The sequence below is a fragment of the Bradysia coprophila genome, assembly GCF_014529535.1.
Source record: "Bradysia coprophila strain Holo2 chromosome X unlocalized genomic scaffold, BU_Bcop_v1 contig_12, whole genome shotgun sequence".
Taxonomy (NCBI): domain Eukaryota; kingdom Metazoa; phylum Arthropoda; class Insecta; order Diptera; family Sciaridae; genus Bradysia; species Bradysia coprophila.
Genome location: NW_023503293.1, coordinates 1463569 through 1485754, shown reverse-complemented (window position 1 = coordinate 1485754; position 22186 = coordinate 1463569). Strand labels below are relative to the sequence as shown.

The 22186-nt window shown below is 34.3% G+C and overlaps 1 protein-coding gene across 3 annotated transcripts in view; it reads left to right on the top strand.

Moving 5' to 3' along the window:
* The window catches only part of LOC119067554, a 119198-nt gene extending 97270 nt beyond the window's left edge, over window positions 1–21928 (top strand). For 2 of the 3 annotated variants that reach the window (XM_037170616.1, XM_037170617.1), the window contains 3 exons: window positions 13908–14087; window positions 18933–19626; window positions 21594–21928. In XM_037170616.1, the coding sequence (XP_037026511.1) occupies window positions 13908–14087; window positions 18933–19626; window positions 21594–21886 (1167 nt within the window). In that variant the 3' untranslated portion in view covers window positions 21887–21928. The remainder of the gene's footprint in view (window positions 1–13907; window positions 14088–18932; window positions 19627–21593) is intronic. The other variant, XM_037170618.1, reaches the window with a different exon arrangement.
* Window positions 21929–22186: the final 258 nt, after the last annotated feature.

Here is a 22186-nt window from a genome sequence, read left to right as displayed (position 1 = left end):
GATTTACCAAAAGATTTTGATTTCACAACAGTAATTTGCTGAAACTGTGGTAAATGCTCAGCCAATCGAGCTAACTATTACTTGAACTTTGGGCTTGTTGGAGCTTTTATTAAATTTAGCATTAGCACACGTGAATATTGAAAACTTAAAAAAAAAATTGTAAAATCAAGCAGCAACTGGTTCATACGCACCTACAAGCTAACATTACTACCATCCGTGTTTATACCGTTAACCAAACAAAACTCTATCTATTATATAGTAATCGGTATTGAACAGAATATATCCTTGGTATGCCGGTATTGGGACTCGCTACCTACCGACAAGTGCCAAGTGTACTTAGAATGAAAATTTATATAGTCAAGTGCAAATAAATGAGTGCCAAGAGAAGAACGTATACTTGAATGCTCCAAGATCTCTATAACTGAATTAAAATTAAAAGGATTCTTGACTTGATGTGTTATTGTTCTTGAAAACGTGTGTGTGTGTGTGTGTGTGTGTGTGTGTGTGTGTGTGTGTGTGTTTGCATGCATACGTTAAATATTTATGTTAGGCACGGTTGACGTCAGTTAAATTTAGACAGGAATATTCTTCAGCTGTTTTTCAGCTGGACCACTAATACAAACAGAAGTGATTATTCTTGTTCATATGGGTCAAATAGTTCCACTGAAACTGAAAAGTCGCTAAAAGAAATTTATGTCTAAATTTCACTGACGTCCCCTGTATTTCAGAATGGTCTTAAAACGACGACAGTTAAAACGAAAAGGAAAATTTGAGGGTAATATCCACTTAGTTATATGCCTAGAATAATATAGGCGATGTTGAAAGATCCAATTATAAGCACATTGTGCACCTGTACAATATCAGTACGCACATTGTATGTGTGGTGTATGTGTACGTTTGAGTTTAACATGGCCAAGTGATCTTAACCTAATCACGCACGGAAAATTTTCGTTTTACATAATGAAATGAAAGATTAAACAAAGAAATGTCCGAAATCGTTAATAAAACTAATCACTCTCTACGTTATAAAGGTGAAGAGTTATGTTGTCGTATTCGAATAGAGCAGCAAACGTCGTTCAAAATACATACACGAGTTCGTACAAAGATTTTATTTCAATCTGTTGAAAATACTCAAATCGAAACAAGTATAACATAGATTCGATAACGATCTTAGAAAAACCCAAAATTTTTAATTATAAATTTCTTATCAATTTCAAAACTGTGCTGGAAATCCGCATTGCGATATTCCGATTACATTTTACATACGCACAGAACAGCGAAATTCCGTATATAAAAGACATTTCTCTGTGTCCTTTTCCGTTTCGTTTCAAAATGACGGTCACGTTCATCAATAACAATAATATCAAAACTAATGGAACATCCTTTCTCTGTTTCCAAGCAGATATTTCATATCAAAGGTCAGCAACGTATTATATGGTCATATTCAATTGTCTAACTATAGGTTAGTCCTTATATCCAAAAGCTTTTGCAAATCGAATCTATTCGAACAGAAATATATACTTTCGATAAGATTATAATTTAGGTATTTGTACGATGGGGTTGGGAGTGTGGGGAGGAGAACATTGACATATAACAGGACTATTTCACAACATGGACAAAAAACATTTCGGTTTCACTTTTCCTGTAAAGTTTTTTTTTTTCGGTGTCATGATGTTCAATGTGGACTCACATCCAAGGTTCATCCTCTTCTTGTATCTCTATAAAACGAATAGATCCACTGCCGTTTGTATATAGAACACACTCGCATTATTCCATTTCCATCTCAAGTTATGTGTAATTATTACCTTTTTCTTTACAACAAAAGGTTTATTCCCTTTTGTGTGCATATATTGTGTCCCCAATGAAAAACCGAAGTGATATTGATACTCTTGTGTAACAACATAATATAAGAGTCCCATATTCGAAGGACAACAAAAAGTTAGATTGTTTGGCTAAAAGTAGACATTTATTTAGCTTTGAGAAAATAGCCCATCGAAATGGGTAAGTGGATTTTGAATGGAACGGGGTGATGATTTGGGTGGGTCGTATATACAGAACTGTTCAGCTCGTGGGAACTATAAATATGGATTTTCATTGTGTATTCGATTCGTACGTGTGTATCACGAAATAATAAACCAATTTGCGTGCTCGGATATTGTAACTGGATGGGAGGTATGTTATGATAAATTTTGTCAAGACCATTAGGACAATTACAAATTTGAACTCAAACATGTTGTTAACAGAACTGCAATTATGAAACGGTCATACGCACCCACTTTCGATTCGAACAAAGTTGTAAAGTCAGAGCTAGGTCGCTTTGTTTTTTGATGAGGAAAATGTCATTTTGTTGAAAGAGATTTTTTGATTGAATAAAACCGTTTTGAATTGAATCACGGCAGAGTAAAGAAATACAGGCAGGAGCGCGTGATTTGACTAGGCACCTGAACAATGTAACAGTCTTATGTTTTGCGAATAAAATTAGTCAATTTATTAGGTCATTTATTTGACGTTTCGAAAATGAACCGCCACTGTCTGGTTCATTTTACTCTGCTGTGATTGAATTCAATTAAAGTGGAACCAGAAGATGTACAGCTGTGTTCTATGTGAATGAGTTCGTACCTCTCACGGTGTAATCATTTAATCATGAAAAGCTCAAAAATATAGCACATTTACAGTAGAAATATTTATAAAGAAAAACGACAAAAATTCCAAATCTAAACCCAACCCTTCGATCCTTTGGAGAAAGAATCATGTTCAATTTGTTTAAAATGGATCAAAATTATGAACTGTATAAAACTTAGGTCGAACAAACTTTTTTCCAGTCTGAATCTCCTCGACGCCTTCACGCCACACATTTTTTCTAAATGAGGAAGGAAAATGCCTGCGGTACAATCAATTAACGATAGTCAAATAATAAATATTCGAGTTTCTAATACAGAACGAGAACAGATGGTAGATGAAAACCAGATAAAATCGAGAATAAAATATAAACAGAAATTACAAAGATGCCTCTTAAGTTTGCTTCCATAAATTCAACCTTTTAGTGTAAATGCTAGTTGCTAGCTAAAGTTCCTCCATCTATTGGTCCGTTCATTTCCAACTCCGATAGTAATGATTCTGACCTCTCTCTAAAATAAAGGAAAATTGTCGGTTTTTGTCCATATACCGAATGGAGTACTACTCACATTGCGTAATCGACTATAGAAAAACTCAAATTCCAATTTTGCTTGTTTCGTTCGGCGAGGTAGAGAGAATAATAACAACTGAGCAGAATCAAATCGTAACGTCAGAGAAATCATAATAAGAACGCCAAAGAAAACCACTGTCACCAGTGAGGACTCCACAAAAAAAAATTGTTGCCCACCTGTTTTGGAATTCGCGTACCCCTCATCGTTTGCATTGACCAAAATAAACTAAAATGTAGATTTGCAGCACTAAATAAATGTTCACATTGCAGGTCGACTGGTTATGTTTACAATTAACATCATGCATACTTGATGTGCGTAAACACACACAAAATTTATCATTTCGGAAAAAATAGTTATTTGGAGGGAAGAAAATATGAAATTTTGCTCTCGTTTGTTTTTCCTATTTTGTTCGATACGTGAACCCATAATGTGCGTGGTATGATTAACCATTTTCTCAACGAAACAAAAGCATAAATTTGTTATTTATTTTTTTAAACGAAACCAAAGGTGACAGTTAAGGGTAGAAACTGCCTACTTTCTCCACTGTCAAAATATGAACTGTGATCAGACGAAGCGCCAACAAAACATCATTTTCTCATGACATTTTAATTAGAGAAAATAAGTGTAATTACACCCCACATATGAAATAGTTATTTGATCACCAATGGGGAAAAAGTTGGAAATTTCATTTTTAGCGTGAACATAACGTTTTTCACAACTTAGGCTCCCAAGGCTTCAGCTAAGGTGAGACAATGACTATTTTCTGGCCTGCGTTGTGAAAAATCGATTTATGTAGTCGTTTCAACCGACAAACATACGTTTTCCCTTTACGTTGTACGCCTTGCTGATATTTACGCTATTTTATTTTTTCCAAAAAGTTCATTTAAAACGTAAAAGAACGCAACACACTTCAAAAAATATATAAAAATTTTACTTCTTCTCTTTTCAACAAGATCAACATCATCATTAACGTCTTCTCTCCACATGCACAAACTGTACTTTTATAGAATTTCATGTATATAAGAGGCAATGCACAAAAATAATCAAAATAAAAACAAATAAGGCATTTGTCCAGTTTTGGTGCATAGAGGTAGATATGTATGGTGTATATTATGATGGTCATTGACCGGTTATTAACCGCTAGCAATCAAAAAACAACTCTTCAAGTTTTAGCAAATATTATTATAACGAACAACTGCACTTTAAAAATTTGAAATACTTATACAGAAAAAAAACAACCATTGAGACTATGCATAATGTTGGTTTTTTTTTGTGCCAAAAAATGAGTGTGTACACATAAATGTATTATGGATGTAGAATATTATATACACTTTGTTGAAAGGCTTTTTGAATTGTTATTGTGATCTTTTAGTGGTGAAATTACGTACAAATATCGCATGATACATCAGAATGTTCTCTTTTTTTTCCTATATTGCAGATAGAATTACGGATTGACGACTTATCATCACCACAAGTGTTTAGTTGAAAAATGGTTGCAAAACGGCAATGTTGATAATATAAAAAAATAAATAAAGTTATTGCTAGCAGGACGTATCTGTTTGAAATCATTCATGTTTTTTGTGTTCATTAATTCGGTTGTTTTCAAATTAAGTACACGGCCTGGCGCATATTATATACATTTTTGTCATTGTCACTGGTGTGATTGTTATCAAATATTTAATAGATTTGAATTTGCAGCTGGTTGAGTGACAAAGTCTAAATTATAATTTTGAATATTTCGTTAACATAAATTATAAAATATATTCCGGAAATTCTAGCACCGGTTCAATGCTGCAAGCTAATGAGAATGTTTTAGGGGAAAAATAGTCATCCTGTCTATCTGCCAGGATTTGCACAGATACCCATTTCGTGTACTATTTTGTTAAGTTGGTTGTTTCTGTAAACCTTCACATGCAAGTAATGTAGTACATACCTATATCATTGGATTGCAGAAATTTGATTAGGTTATACCATCGATATAATATAGGGTAGATAAGTAATGTCAAAGCAACTTTATGCGGAAAGATCACATGGATGTATGTGTAACGTAACTTACGTTTTGAGAAAGCGCGCGAAATGATGTCATACAAATATTTGAAAATAATTGAAACTGCATTTCTCAATTTTCCTTTTTCTCTTCGTTTTGTGTTGTGATTCGTATTTTTTGCAGTTGTATGTGTGCTATATTTCCGAAATTTCGTTCTTGGTGTCTCATTTTCTACAGTATATTATATCGATGGGTTATACCTGTTCGAACACTTCCTATGCGCAAATTGTATAAATAACGAATAGCTGTATCCCTGGAATCACCACAAAGTTCGCCCAGAGTAATTAGAATATTGTTTAAGCCGTATTGGCTTGTCATTATTTCCCTTTTCGATTTCCTGGTGCGACGTGTGGGAGTGTTATTGTAAATGCTATTCGCACAATAAAAAGCCACCTTTCCAACGTTTAAAATTCACCTTGTTCCACATGAGAATTCATTCGAAGGCATCGAGAATTGGTTAAGAACAAGGTTGCACTAGCGTCGCTAATCATTAGCGACGCTACTAGCGTCGCTACTAGCGCCGCTAATAGCGACGGTTATTTTCAAAATTTGTCGCTACTAGCGTTAGCGCTCGCTAGAATGTCATTAGCGAAAGTTTTTTCGCTGATCGCTAATCACTTCGCTAATCACTTCGCTAATGAAAAATAGAACTTTCTAGGTATTGAACAATTTAATATTGAATTATTAGAATTGCTATTTGCATAACTAGAAGTGAAGCGTTGAAAAATCGAGTTATGAAATGTACTTCACCTCGCAATCGTGTAAAATACTTTTCATGCTTTGGATTAACAAAATTCACACGAAAGCTTGACTTTCCAATTGTTACTATACTCAGTCTTTTGCAACTCCGGTAAAAAGGTAATATTCAACATAAATCATAATCATAATCATAAAATCTATAAAATTTTCCTCAAAAAATGATTGAACAAAATTCAATCAAAGTTCATCAAAAACAATATTAAAAAAATTATTGAGATTTCATCATGCTCAGCGTGATCGAAAACGTTAAAAAAATTTATAAATTAAAAAATCGTCTTATTCATGAGATCTCTTAGCGAAACATTAGCGATCGCTATTAGCGACCGCTACTAGCGCGCTAACTTTTTTTCGGTTAGCGAATAAGTTTAGCGACGCTAACATTTTTCGAAATTAGCGTTAGCGTTAGCGTCGCTAATAAAAATCGTTAGCGATCGCAACCTTGGTTAAGAATATAATTTTTTTTTAGCTTTCAATAAAAAAATAGATTTGGTTGTAGCAGTTTTACCAACCCTGAGAAAATTCGGAAGTTTACCGAAATGTTCACGTACTCCTCGACCCTGTCTATGTATCCTTTTACGAATTGTCCAAGGAATACGTTTCGTTTGAACTTTCTGAATTTATTTGACCGAGAGTTACAGTAGCGAAAACATGTCCGTGATTTGCTTGTGGAAATTTAGATACAAAGAAAATAGTAGCACAACTGGTCGTTCTTATGAACCGTCCGTAAGTTGTGTTATGACTTTTCTAACCCAACTATTGGTTCAGGGATTTTATATGAAATAACACAACCCATTATCACCATAACGCAACTCTCGCATTTCTCAAAACATTGAATTTAAATCCAAAAACTTATTTAAAATGTTTTGATGCCAAATTTGATCTTCACTTCAAAAGTGATATTTTTTACTCCCTTCTGAAAATAAGTTTCAATCAATTTAAGCGTTAAAGCTGAAAATATTTCGATTCGCATATCTCGGTCAAATACTTTGTATAAAAAATAGGCGTTTCGTTTCTCGGGTATAGAATATAACTCACACTATTCGCACCCAGGTGCTGATACCATCTACTTTTTAAGTACTTATCATACTTGTTGATATTTATGATATTTCCTAGAATTGTCTTAGCTTTAATTCAAGCATGGATTTCCCCGTCTCAATTTGGACACGTTTCACTCGAAGACATTTTTCTCTTTTGATAAAATTTGGTTTCGATGGCGAAAAACATTGAAACGTTTGTGGAAAGTATATATTATCCGCGAAAACAATGTCCATGCTATAATGTAATGTTACTGGAATACTAATGCTCTTTTACATTAACATCTTTGTAAGTTTTAAGTAAAGTATACCCTGTAAATAACATCGGATTTCTTCAGATAACAATAAGAAAATGAATTTAAAATGCCATTAAATTACACTTGGCTTTCTAAATAAAAAGTTTTCGTTCTTCTTCTTCAGTTTTTTTTTTTTACTTTCTGGAATTCAACAGGAAACATATTAAAATCATTAAAATACTTGAAAAATTTTCGTCTAACCCAGCCCAATTTCATTATAATGTAACAAAAGCTTTTCGTTTCGCTTTTCATTCATTAATATGAGTGGTTATTTTGTTCCTATAGAAAACATGAAAATATACTTTTCTTAAAATATTCATTCCATTTTCCGTGTACGTATACATATTACCTAGCTGCTGCCGGGCTGCCTGCGTAGCGGGAATTGGAGCGAGTATAAATTTTAATACATTTCTCCCAAATATTTACATAGTTTTCTTAAAATTTAATTTTTCACTTTATGCTCCGACAACAACTCAACTTACATTTGTCTCGAATAAAGTTTTGTTGCTCTGAAAGAACAACTTAAAACTGTGATTAATTAAGTAAAGTTTAGTCAAATTTGGGGTAATTTATGCAAGTAATTTACTAACGACACAATAAGTGACTTTTCCCATTAAGAAACCGTGCACTAAACCCGTTGTTTCTTTCGTTAATTTGATGACTTTATAAGGGAATTCTGATAAATTTACACTGAAGCACCATAAGACACTTGACACAATGACGTACTTCTACTTTCGGTAAATGCATAAATTAAGTAAGGAAGATGCGGAAGATGTGAAATCTAACTTCAAAACAAGGCAGTGAGATTTATTGCAAAGACTATTCCTCAAATAAGATATACTCTTTTATTATTTTCGGATTCCTACATAAGTACAGGATGCACTTAGTATTTGACGATAATGATATTTTTTTAAAAATTGTAACAACATCAAAACCTTTACTGGCCTTCGTTATATACGTTAGAATATTTGCCATATTTATCGTTCGATTTCGGACTCTCCAACGTCCTCGCTGATCAGTAATATGTAACCAATTTCGAAAGATATGTCCCATGTGTTTACTGTTACCATTTACTTTAAGAAATGTCGTTCTTTAATCTGTCGTTCTAGAATTGCACAAGAATTCTCCACTTATATATTTGAAGTCATTGGTATTTGGTAACTCTTCAGATAGAATTCTTCAGTATGTACGTACCGATGTACCATGAAATGAAGTTACCTTTGTCTTACCCTACAAAAACAAAAATTAGTTGAGTTATTCAATAAAAACAATACGAAAAAGAGTGACTCTCGCTGTAAACGTGCTTTGAATTGATGTTAAGAGACTAGGAACTGGAACAAATTCAAAACAAACTGAAAATTGGATTCGAAAGTATAAATGATTCGAAAATGTGTTTCACAAATGTCTATCACTTCTAATATTTTTTAGATGTAAGATGGAAGATGTTCGAAGTTTGTTTTTAGAAATGTTGTGGAATACGAGCCTTATGTAGTCAATTTGCATGAAATCTGACGATTGACATGGGATACCTTTTAAAGAAAAACGAATACATAATGCGAGACCTAACGTCGGAAAATATGCGCATAGTTTAATACAATTAGACGAAGTAGAGTGCTGTATACATTAGCATTTGCAAAACCTTTCACTTTATCAGTCTAGAAAGCACAATAGCCGTGCTCCTGGTGTTTTATATTTTAAAGTTGTGGGACAATGCACCCCACACAAATTCCAGCTCAAGATGCATCATCGCCAAGATGACCTAAAAACTTACAAATTTATTTAGAAATCCCATCCTATCGCTTTGAAGATTTTTAGACCGCACTCGCCCCTCTCCTGTAAGATATTTAGTATTTAATTCGCACAGTTAACGCAGTTTTCGAACCGTTCTTGCTGGGGAGAAGAACTGGTTTAAAATGAAGTTAGGACAGTTTTTGAATATAACGAACTGGAATACTCTGTTGAAAGAGGGCGCTATTTATGAGTGATCCTTAATTGTCCATATGTACTACCAGTTCTGTTATACTTTCTTTTGCGGTCTCAATTTAGTTCAGTTGACTTTTGGAAATCAATAAAAGCAATCACAAACTGTCAATCCACTATCTGAACTGTTCTAATGAGCTGATAAAAGTTTTAAAGTTTCACGTACACGTCATCTGTAATATAATTCAAAATCTCAAACGTATTTGCACTCAACCTCCTCACATTGTTCCATACGTAAGTAAAAGAGCTTACGGAAGAAAACAGATTACAAAACAACATTGTTTATGCAAAATCCGTTCACAAAAGGTATAATAACTCTGGATTTCTCTGAAAGCTTCTTGCTCTTTCAATTGCATTTTCAATCTTAACTACAATAATCTATCCACCATATGTGCTGGAGTGCATATGGTGTGCACAATAAAATTTCATATTTTACGAGATGATGCATCCAAAGCAAGTACACATACGGTTTTATGATAATTTGTGTTGTTTCAATGGAAATCCTGAAACTAAACAAAAAAAAAATTTTTTGGAACGCAAACTTCGCTAAGTTGAGGAAAAAATACTGGTTTGTGCACTACGAGAAAAAAAAGCCCCAACACAAAACCGACAAACTATAAACCTAAAATCGTACAAAATTTTCCAACATATTCATTCTATCCTGAAATGAAGATTGAGAAAAAATAGGAATTAAACGAAGAAACATTCCGAAAAATGCACAACATCCTCGCATTTTGGTAGATCGAGTGGTAGACCCAATTTTTGCCGACATTTCATTTTATTTCGAATGATGGTGTCACATGCGTTTAGATCTGGGGTATGACACCTCGAACAGAATTTTTTTGGTAGACCGACTAGCAGATTTTTTCGTTTGTGTTAGATTGAAATTCCATAACTGTGCAATACCATTCAGCTCATTACCGACAATACCACAAATGTACCGAACTGGTGGTGGCGGATAGTACATTACAGTGCTATAATTAACCCCGAATATGCATACTCCAAATTAAATAATTAAAATCAGAATTTAATTAATTTAATTAAAAAAAAGTTCAGGCGTTTAACGAGTATTATGCCGTGGACCAGCTGGTAAATCGGTCAAATGGGTTGGTAATTTACGTGGTTATGTAGTTACAGCCAGTGTCTACTCCGTCTACTCTGAGATTCATCTTGATTGAACAAAAAACCAAAATCTGTATTATATTGGTTTTATTGTAGTTCGTTCAAAGTGTGTGGCTATAACTTGTTAGATGCCTTTATCTTAGATCAAATTTCGAGTTTTGAATTCTATAGTTAGTTTTATGTCGCTGTAAGTCGTTCCATACAATGTCGGTACTTTATTTCGTAGGAATATTTCAAAACGTAAAAATGTGAATGTCTATTGTCTGTTCGTTTCTTTCGCATTTTTTTGGGGGGGCCAGAACTTTTTCAGCACGAACACAATTTCATAGGCGTCGATAAAGTTTTGGATTTGACATTGTTAAAGGTTTGGTAATTGTATCAATCACATCTTTTGTCAATTTTTTTCAAAAATTTTTATTTTCACTCAGTGGAGACGAAGCATTTTCTTGAAATTGTGTTTCCTGTCCAAAACCGAAAAATTACAGAAAATTCAATTTTACGTTCTATTGATGAACGCCATCCCTGGAACATTCTGGACTGTGTATTTAAATTCTTTGGTTCGTTGCATTCTATTCAATTCGTTTCTCTACACACAGCTTTCTCGTAAGAACTTTATTATATATAGACAATGTGATGCATAATAACGTTCCCCGTTGTTAGACCAAGCGAAGAACATTGCATTACAACGAAAAGGATTGATTTTTTGTTGTTGGTTTTTTTTAATGGGCAATGCACTCACTATGCTTGTGTATCATCTACCTATGTAATAACGTCATCTACGTCTGTTAAATGTGTGATGTATACAGAGTTTGCAATTTTTTCTCTTGTTTCATTCGTATTTAGTTAACTTTTTGAATTACATGGAAAACGATGAATTCAAAGGTACGCTTGTAGGTTTATATCAAATCTGAATGATTGCAATAAAAGTATATTGTTATACACCTTAAATACAATAATATGTTTCTTTTTCACTGACCAGTTCATGATTAGGACCCACGAATGCAATCTTTTTTGTAGATTTTTTTTTTGTTCGAATTTGTTGCCATTATTTTCTTGTATGTTGTTGCTTTGTTTAAGACCACACGAGGGCATCGAACCGTAGAAGTAAAATTAATGCTTTTTATTTTGCTTGGCTTGGGTACCAGTCAAGAGTCGAGAGATACAATTTCTTTTTTTGGTTCGTTTGGTAAAAAAACACATTTCTGAGAGTACTTAGAAATAACAAAAACAGAAAACGTTTCGCTTTTAGAATTTCAAATGTGTTCATACATATATACAGAACAGGCTTCTGGGGCAATAGACATGCACAATCGCTTTTCTTTGCAATAATTTATGAGACATTTTTCTCCGCGTTTTTTTTTCTCCTGCTAAGTAACCGATTTAATGTTTTATGTGTAAAATATACCATAGAACTGCAAAACCATTACTGAAGAAGGGGAACTAACTGATTGTATCAATTTATTTATACCTATACGTATCCCACGTATCGTACGTAGGTTGGAAGTGAAATTTAGTATTTTCTGTACGATTATCAATTTGATAAGGAATTGTTCATAGTACAGTGTAGAGCTGTGCGGGCCGAGGGTTTTTCGAAATCAGACAGGCCCGAAGCTATATCTGAATCTCATTTTTCTGGGACCGCACAGAAAAAACACTTCCAAAGAAATTATGATTCTGTTTCAATTCGTTCAATCGATGATTACATCTGGTTTATATCTGAGGTACTCTAAATAGGATACTGAAACTTGAGAGTGTGTCGCACAACTGTAAAACACTGATAAAACAGGCATGAGCGCCGAGGGCATTTTTCCGATAACGGATGGAGCCTCAGCTTGGGGTGTACTGTACATGATGTTGTTGAGCTTTAAGTCACAGGTAAACTATTAAAATATTAAAATTTTCGCTGATCGGCTCAGTACAAAATCAAAAGTTATATCTCGAATAAAGCCCAGCTGGTACGCTTTTTCAGAAATGTTTTTGATTTAAATTCTTCTATAGAAAAACGAATGGAAATCCTACAAAAAAAAGTATTTTATACAACAACTTGAAAGGGTATTCTGTGCGCAAGAAACGGTGAATGTGTTTTCAGCTTCGCCAATTTTGCAATACTTGTTTAAAGTTCTTGTAGCATAAACAAATAGACATTTCATGTGTAGGTTGCGACAATACTCTTGATCCCACCGAGCAATAAATCATTTTTTAGGTACTAGGTGTAGATTGGCACGCAAGCGGAGTGGGACAATACACATCGTGTGCCTAAAAAAAAGATTTTTCGCAGCTCAAGGCATCAAGTCTTAATTTTCGTCACTGAGTTGAGAACAAAACTATTTCTCAACTCAAACGGGATGAGAGAATGGCATGTTCCACTAACTATGAGGCGAAGTAAAGTGCTGTATGTATTTGAAAAACCTTTGGCATTCACATTTTAGAAAGGACGATAGCGTTTCGAGTGTTTTATACTTAGAAGTTGTGGGAAAATCTTTAAAAACATTGCTAGCCAAAAAAAAACAATAACAAGAATTCCAACTCAAGATGACCTACTCAATGGTTAAGAAGGTTGGGAAACGATATTTAAGCTCTCGTCTTGCTCCAATTTTTTTTACTACAAATAGCAGTCCAAAATGGTATACGGGAGATACATTTGATTGTTTGGCTGTTAGGTACTGCTACTTAAGATGTTTAATACCGAATTTCGCGGTATTTCGATAAGGTATAGGTGCCACTTTATAATATTTAAGCTATTCACACAAAGTCTTATGAGATGACTATTCGCACAACTAACAATTGAAAAATCCACTGTTCACTAGCCCTACTAACGTTCTAAAATCCGTTTTTGAAATACTGGTGGAATGTTGATATCACTATTTGATGCTAGAAAATACTCTAAAATGTATGCGAGTCTATGCGTCACGATGCGTTTCTATGCGTCACGATGCGTTTCTATGCGTTTTCAAATAAACTTCGAATGCGTGAATGCGTTGTGCGAGTCAGAAACTCGAAATACTGCGTCTTTGTCGTAACGTAATCGATATTATCAGTTAAGCAACAGCCAAAATCAATAAACAAAACTCAGAATTGTAAATATATTTAAATATCAATTTAAAAGGCAAAGAACTAGTTACTTCCTTTATATCCGTTTATATAAATCAGATAATTTCGGTATAAAAAAAAAACAAAACATGGACAAAATACGCTTTAAATGTATCGGTCTAATTAATTTAATTGAATTTAGTCGAAGTTGGAATTGTAAAGGTCCAATGAATCCCATAAAATTGAAATGGTAAATACGGCAACCAGAATCTTACTCTGATTGTTATATTATTATGTATGCAGCTGGTATTGTACCAACTGATTTACGTACGGATACAGAAATAAAATATGATCCGAACTTATTCATCCCGAAATATAAATTACCGGTATCAATCCGAAAATCGAACGTGATGCGGTTTTTCTTTATTCATTTGAAACTATTTCATTTTAGTTAAAATCGACCGAATCAGGATATTCGATTAATCGAAGCAGCGATACACTTGAAACTAGCGCAGAAACAACATCGAAAACAAACGGGCAAAATAAAGTCAACCACAATGGAGCAAATGGTTCTGTTATCACTATGACAATGCAGAATAATCATTTGATTGTGGAAACAGAAGAGAGAAATGTAAGTCCTGTACTCATATGATGGATGTTGTACGCTTTATTTTTTGCCTTTTGTTTGGTTTTGGTTTTGCTTTCAGTCTTCTTCTTTTCTTTAAATGTAAATTGTCCTCCGTTTTACGGAAATGGATCATCACTCATCAGATAACAATGGACTTTTGAAATTTAACTCATTTCCCGAGAACTTCAAGAGTGAAACTATTCTGTCCCATCCGGAAAGTTGTCCTTACACGTATATTTGCTCCCACGGAGTATCATAAGTGAAAATTTTTTCCTTACTAAATGAAGGAAAGTTATTTCCTCACCAAGGACGGGAAAGTGTATTTGTTATTGTTAATCGATGTAAAAAATCATTCTAACCAAAAATTGTTATATGGTATGCTTCTAAAATGCACAGTTTTTTTTTCATAAAACCGCTCAAACGTCAATCCTTGCAGCAGCCACCATAAAATTTTTATATGGCCGACGCAATCGCTTTCAGTTTCAACTGTTTTGAACTGTTTTAAGATATTCTATTGATTGAAAGTGTTGCCAAATATATTGTTCTAGCTACCAGGTAGCTCCAAGGCTGTATACTTTGGGGAGGTCACGCAGATCGCCCTTTTATTAGATACGCGGGAACACACCTATTCCATACAAACCAATTCACCAAAATTGAATTTGTATGGCGTGGTGAATTTTTTGTATGAAACGAGGTGTGTAACCCGCGTATCTGCATCTGCGTGACCTCCCCAAAGTATACAGCCTTGGGTAGCTCAGACCAATTTTTTCATATCGTCGTTACGAACGGTCTCGTCTCAGTCAAGTTTTTGGTGTCTGTGGAATGGATCTCGAATGGTTATCGTATTTTGGAAGCCAAATTAATTTCGTAAAAAATCGGTGCATTTTAGAGACAGAACAATTTTTTGCTTAGAAATATATTTTGCGACGAACTTGTCGAAATTGCTCAGACTAATATCGAAGCTAAAATAATTGTTGTTGTTTAGGTGTTGATAGTTTAAACTTTACTACTGCAGCTGTGACCTAAATAAAGTGCGTACAGACGTATGCAATTGTTATTAACATGCTTTTGTTTTCCCTAGGGTCGAAAATGGCTTATTACACACCCAGGGAAAACAAGAAATTTGGTTTAGGTTTTAAAAGCATGTAAAATCCATTAAATAACTCGGGATAAAAGTTGAAACGTCTCATTTTCTTCTGTTTATTGACCTCGGCTTCGCCTCGGATCAACAAAATTCACACGAAAACTCTACTGATCAACATTTTATCACTTATGTAAATAACTATTATTCAACGAGACAAGAAAAGTTGGAAATAGAATTTCGAGGGTGTTCTTTTTCCCGAGGTAAACACAACGTTTTTCACAACAGAAGCTTCCGAAGTTTCAGCGGGGGGAGAAAATACCTACTTTCTCTCCTGCCCTGTTAAAATATATTTAAATTTTCGATATCAAAACAACAAAGAAATTGAAGTTGTGTGTCAGATTTTGTTCTGGCATTAATCTCAATGTTTGAATGAACAGTGTACATGGAACACATATAGCCAAACAATTTAAATTGTGTATTAAGGGTATTACAGGACTTGATTTTATACTAGAGTATATCCCGCATATCAAGTATAAGGCGTATAAATGGCAACTGTCAAGATAAAGATAAATAAATTTCGACTCGATGGATTTTTTTCAAGTGTATAGCGCACGATCTAAGATCAGGATATCTACTGAGCGATTGTAGATGCTGTTGATACCCGTGTGCAAATAGTCTTTGATGAACCATTTGCATCCAGGAGCAAATAGTCTTCACTGAAGACTCTTCAGTACACTATTTACACCCGATGGAACTTACAGTCTTTATTTCTGATGTGAAACAGTCATGCTCAAGTTAGAAAAATAGAAGATCTTTTCTAGTATGACTCGTCTCACTCTAAATCAGTACCACGTTTTACAAACAGGGGTAAATAATTACTTGATATAACAGATTTTCTGCTGTATACGGTTTTTCATCGTTAGGACGCTACAGCAAAATTGATTTAACGAGCGTCAGATTAACTTGTAGAAGGAAAAATCAATGTGTTTCTACTGCAACACGTAAGTCTCAGGTCAATTTGTAGAACAAAAATTGCCTGTTATGTAACACCTAATTGCCAGGCTAACTTGGAGGATCAAACATTTTGCATCTAGTGCAACACCCAGATTTTTTAGGTTAATTTTTAATAGGAAATAGTTATTTGTTAACAGAGCGGAGAAAATAGGAAATACCAAATTCGGTTTTTTCACATCGACCATTTTTATAAGGTTAATCACAATATACAATCGATGAACGCAAAAATCTCGGGAAAAATTAGAAAATTCCAATTAGAGCGATTCACGAACCGTTTCATATCTTTTTGCTAACCATATTCAATAGACAAATTTCAATTGATTTTGCAAGCTTTTACTTAGTGTAACAAGCTTCGTTGAGTCTAAGATGCTCAAGCGTCCCTAAAATTGTATCAGGACACATAATGTTTACAGACCTAATGTGAATGTTTAGCAATATATGTTGAACCCATTTCTGAACACCCACTTCTACAATTATCCGATTTTTCTTCTACAATATGTAATAATATGATATGTTTTATTTATACACTTCAATATTCATGCAGATATTTTATTTACAAGTTTCTTCTTTCCACATATTGTTTCATTTTTATTTTTGAAGATATGAATTCGGAAGCTATAAAATGTTGGAAAAGTTTTAATGTTTTTAAACAAAAAAAAATGTTTTTGTTTGGTGTCTAATATTTCTTTATTTTCTTTCTTTCTTTATACCGTTGAAGGGGTGTGAGAGTTTGCTGTGTAAAAATAAAGGTTACTGGTTGCGAAAAGAAAGTGGCGACGCCACGGGAAATTCATCGGCATAGAGAATAGTCAGATGTGAACTGTAAATGATTATTTTTTTCTCAGATCAATTTGTAGACTGTCAAACAATTATTCTGAGATTAATCAATATTTGTCAATCTCAATACGTTCCGAAAGAAGTAAGAAGTCACCTGTTCCACCAGTTCAATCTTTATAATCCGACTTGTTCCACATGCGATATTTCCGTTTTGAACCATACATATTTTCTTGGACTGTGTGATAGTTTTAACCAATAAAGTAAGGAATTTGTTCTTGCATTATTCGTTCGTCAAGCGAGTCGCCACACCGGTTAGCATTAGGCTTTTATTTTTACAAGTTGGCACACAAGCATTGAGCTTTTATTCTCTGAAAATCCGTGCTTCTACCTACATAATGAACACATACTTAGCGAGCTAACTTTAATTGATACTCTCTCTAACAACCAAACGGCAATTATTAAAGTGGTGAAGACGAATGCGCCTCTCTACAACTTAGTTCACACTGTTCAATGTTTAAAATTAGCCCTTATAAGAAAACAGAGTTTCTCAAACTTATGGTGCCCCCTAATTCGATTTTTAAAAGGAGTTTTATTGCTAGAGAGAGAATTTTTACATTTTATAATCCCATCGCTGGAATGATTTTATATGCGACTTGAATTGGCTTTTTCATGCTTCGGGGCCGAAAATGAGGGCAATTTTTCGAATTTTCTCGGGTTTCCGGCCCTCTGCATGAAAACTCACATGTGCACCTGTTTGGGACGGTTGGTTTAAGGCACTTTCGCTTGTAGATCTCACTTCGTTCGGCCTACAATCCGCGAAATTGCCTTAAATCAATCGTCCAAAACAGGTACACAAATGACTAATTTTTTGATACCAACATCGAAAGTTGATACTTTCGCCCTCGAAATCCGGGGCGAAAGTAAAAAAATGCAAGTTATGTGTTTGAGCGGGGAGAAAGAAAGAATACATAAAGCGAAAGTCAATATACATAATGCGAAAGTCGACTACATAATGTAATAGTCGACTCTTGTCATTAAGTGTACTGCGATCAAAATTGAAATAAAGCGTGCGCCAGTGCTCTTATTGAAATTAACATACGAAGTTGATACTTTTTGTTGCTGAATGATTTGTTAGTTATTTGTTAATTTTTGTGTGTGTCGTTGTTGTGATGGCTAAATAATTAAATTTTTGATATACTTTCGCCCCTTGTCATTCAATGTACTAATTTCCATCACAATATCAGGAAAAGTTTTTGATTTATGGAAAGATAAGAGACAGTTGTTTATTTCACTCAACTTTCAAAATTTCTAATTTCTAGCGCAGAAAATCCTAAAATCCTTATTAATCGGGCCTACTCTCGAGTTGAAAACTTGCTGCTGTAAACCAAATTGAACTCTCGTTTGTTTAAATTTCATTTAAAGTTAAAAAAAAAACTAAATGGACTCTGCGACAACAACTTATACATAAAATTATGAATAATTGTCTGTAAAAAGTTGGTCTTTGTTTTCCACATCGGTAAATTAGAAGAGATTTCTTAATTAATTTGATTGCACCAGTCCAGCCGTTTAGCATTTTGAATACGACGACTCGAATTTATTATCATAAAGTTTTAACATAAGATAATCAGTTATCACATTTAGTGAGAGTTTTCCAAATTTTATGTTGAAGCGGAACTTTCGACGCCGACAAGTATGATGCGTTATCTTTGTCGCCCTGAAATACTGAATTAATGTTGACGATTGGAGCAATTATGAGATAAAAGTTAGTTAAAATTGAATTGCTGTGGTAAGACTAAACAAAAATTGGAATAAACACGATTCGGAAGTCAACAGCGAGACAGGTTCAATGTTAATAGGTGGGAAAATCTTCAATATCAATTAAATGAAACATTAAGAGTACGTTGTATGGCGTGTAAAGTTTCTAACCCAGCACTAACATTGGTCCTAACGATTGTTTTTTTTAATTTTTTTAGGACATGGCCCGAAATGCACGTGAAACCAAAATGCATTACTCACCGTCGGAAAAGGGTGGTGTTTTCGTAGTTGAAGCTGCACGTGGAGCCGACAGCACTGCGGCATGCAATGGCACCGTCATCAAGGACAATTCGATTGCTCAACAAAGTAGTACCCCGATTGTGCCGACAAGTCCGAAAAATGTTGACATCCTATCTCGCGACGATGCCACTCTATTGAACAACGAAGAAATACAAGTGCATCAACCTCCGCTAGGAATCAGTGACGATGAAATATTAAACGTTGACGATGATGGTGTAATTTCGATGGCGGCTAGGCAATTGAATGGAGATGATTCGATGCGACCGATTTCTGGCAGCACCAACACCGGGCTGTCACAATCTGACTTAAGTATTTCCGATTCGTGTGGGTCCAATCAAGGATACTGTTATGGCAGTCAACAGCCATATACAATCGAAGCGCAAGGTTATCAGTCGTCATCGCCACATTTGGTCAATGACATTAAACCGGCCATGAGTCCATCGGATTCAAAGCCCATCATCAAGTCGGCCATTTACAAACAGGAATCGGTTGAGCCGGCGTCTTCTTATCCGGAAGATGGACGACCTGGTAAATTGAGATCTGATAAAAATATTTCGGAATTTTGTAAGCCTCTCAAGGAGGAAGCGTTGATTGAAGAGCAACGGCAATTAGGTAAGGCTACCACTTAAACTGGTCGATAAACTGTTCTGTGCTAAACGATCGTTAAATTTTGATTTTTAGAGATTTTAATTCGTTAAACTTTAAAGTTGAGTGGGCGCTTAATTTTACCACTATTGAAAAGTTTGAGGCAAACTTTGTAAAAATTAATTAGAAACTACAGTCCATATCACACATTATATTTACATAACATATCTTCGAGAAATCGATTTCTCAAAACAGTCCCTGAGTCTATATCTCTTTCAAATATTTTGTAGATGTCAAGAAGGTTTTTAAATCAGATAAATGATAACAGATGGCGTTGCTGCCGCCTCCCCGGTCGCCATCTGTTAACATTTCTTTTTTTGAAATGGATGTTCTGTTATACAACTTAGTAAAATTGATTTTAAAAAATCGATGCAATTAACAGGGATACAGTAGGACAACTTATTGTGAGGCAAACACCATTTGACTAATCCACATGCTTTTACAAAGATCCTTTACATGTGAGCTTATAACATAACAGTTTAAATGACCCCTAATTTAATTTTTTTTATCTTTCATTAAATGAGGTACTTGTTTTGCGTTTACGATGCTGGACACAACGCTCACCAATAATTATTTCTTTCTCTAAAAGAATTGATGAACACAAAGATCAAAATTTAACGATCATTTAGTTTTTCGTTTATTTGTTTTAAGCAAATTAGTATACGCACGCCTGATCGATGTTTTAGCTATAGAGTAAAGAAACTGTGAAACATGAGAACGGCGGGAAAGCTCTGCTTTCATGTACAGTTCTTGGGGGAAAAGCAACAGAAACTCATTTATTTAAAGTTGTTACCGATGTTATACCGAATGCACAAAGCTGGAATGTTTCCTTGACTCTTGATTCAATTCAAGTGTCAGTATACTCATCAAAACAAATTACAAATCAAATTGTGTTTTATATATTTGATCTTTCACCACTGTCAGTGGACAAAAAAATGTCTGAAAACAAAATCCATTATGTTGTCGCATACAGTTGGAAGTAGTTTAATGTCCGAAAAAGACATTGAAGATGGATATTTTGGAAATAACTATTATTCAACGAGACAAGAAAAGTTCAAATCATAGAAAATCAAATCCAAAACGGAAATCCTTGATAATTGAAAAAATTCTTTGACACTCCATTCAGAATCAGTAAAAAATTCTTGGAAGACAATAGGAATATCCTTGAAAATCCTCAGAGAATTGTCATTTTGAAAATGCTTTGTCAACGAAATTGGCTAATATCTTCCCCTCAAATTACATTTATGGAGGAACTTTTTTGTGAAAAACAAAATGGTGGATATGTGACAGTTTTTCGAAGAAGCTGTACAAAAAAACGCTATTTGTGAGCCACTCTCCAGCTGCCGTTTTAGATTTACATTTTTTGTGGGTTTATGATTTGTGTAGTTAAGGGGTTCAGCAACAGATTCTGGATGTCTCTCGATAGCCGACAACAACAGCTGGAGAGTGCTTCAAAGTTGGCAGTTTTTTGGTACAGTGTTTCCGAAAAAAGATCACCTGCCAGACATTTGTTTAATAAATAGGAGTTCTTCCCTAAAATGTAGGTATTAAACAACAAAAAAAGGTTGATTAAAAACTTTGCTTTTTCTCCAGCTATAGAAGTTCACTTTAAAGAAAAACGGTAAAATTAACGGAAGGACCAGTCTACCGGAGTCAGGAAAAAATTTGTTTCCTTACTTTCTCATACTCTATCACCTAAGACAGAAAAAAAATTAAAAACCTTAAATCCGACAAGGTGACATAGGCACCCGGACTACAGTTGGAAATTTTGTTCAAAAATTTCAATTCAGCAATTCGCTCGCTTCTGTTTCTTTAACTCTACTAACCGTACGCCTAAAAGCTTCTTAGAAGATTCGTTATACCAATTCAAATTAACCGAAAACTAAATAACTAATTGGACCAAAAAAACAAAACCAAAAATTAATTTCCGTTAGGCAATGGTGAAATTCTAATCGAAACTCAAACTGATAATGCGCTGAAAGTGGAAATTGCCGTAGACACAGTCGATAAGGTTTCGGAGAATGACAAGACTGGCGACGTTGCAAACGAGATTGTTGAGAACGGTGACGGATACGATAGTTTGATCTGTTTACCGGCTCCGCCCACCATCGACGAAATCAAGCAATTGAACGATATAACACTGTTGGACAACAACAATATGGATTCACTACCACCGCCACCACCACCCGAAGTAATTGTTGAGGGGCCAACGAATGGTGAAAGTTAGTGCTTAAGAGTTTTGAAATTTATAGAGCAACCACAACCAAAAGAGAAAACAAAACCACTGAAAAGAAATATTCAAACTTTAAACGAAACAAAACAAAAAAACTAAGGGAAAAATATTAAGCATCCAAAACACACCGAAAATGAAAAAAAACCCACTCTTTATAATAAGATATTTTTAAATGGCACACAATTTGTAATCAGTAAGATTTGTACTTTGATAAGAATTTTTAAATTGAAAATATTTAATGGATAAATGAAAGAACCTTTATCAATAGAAAGCAAGACGAAGTAAAAAAAAAGA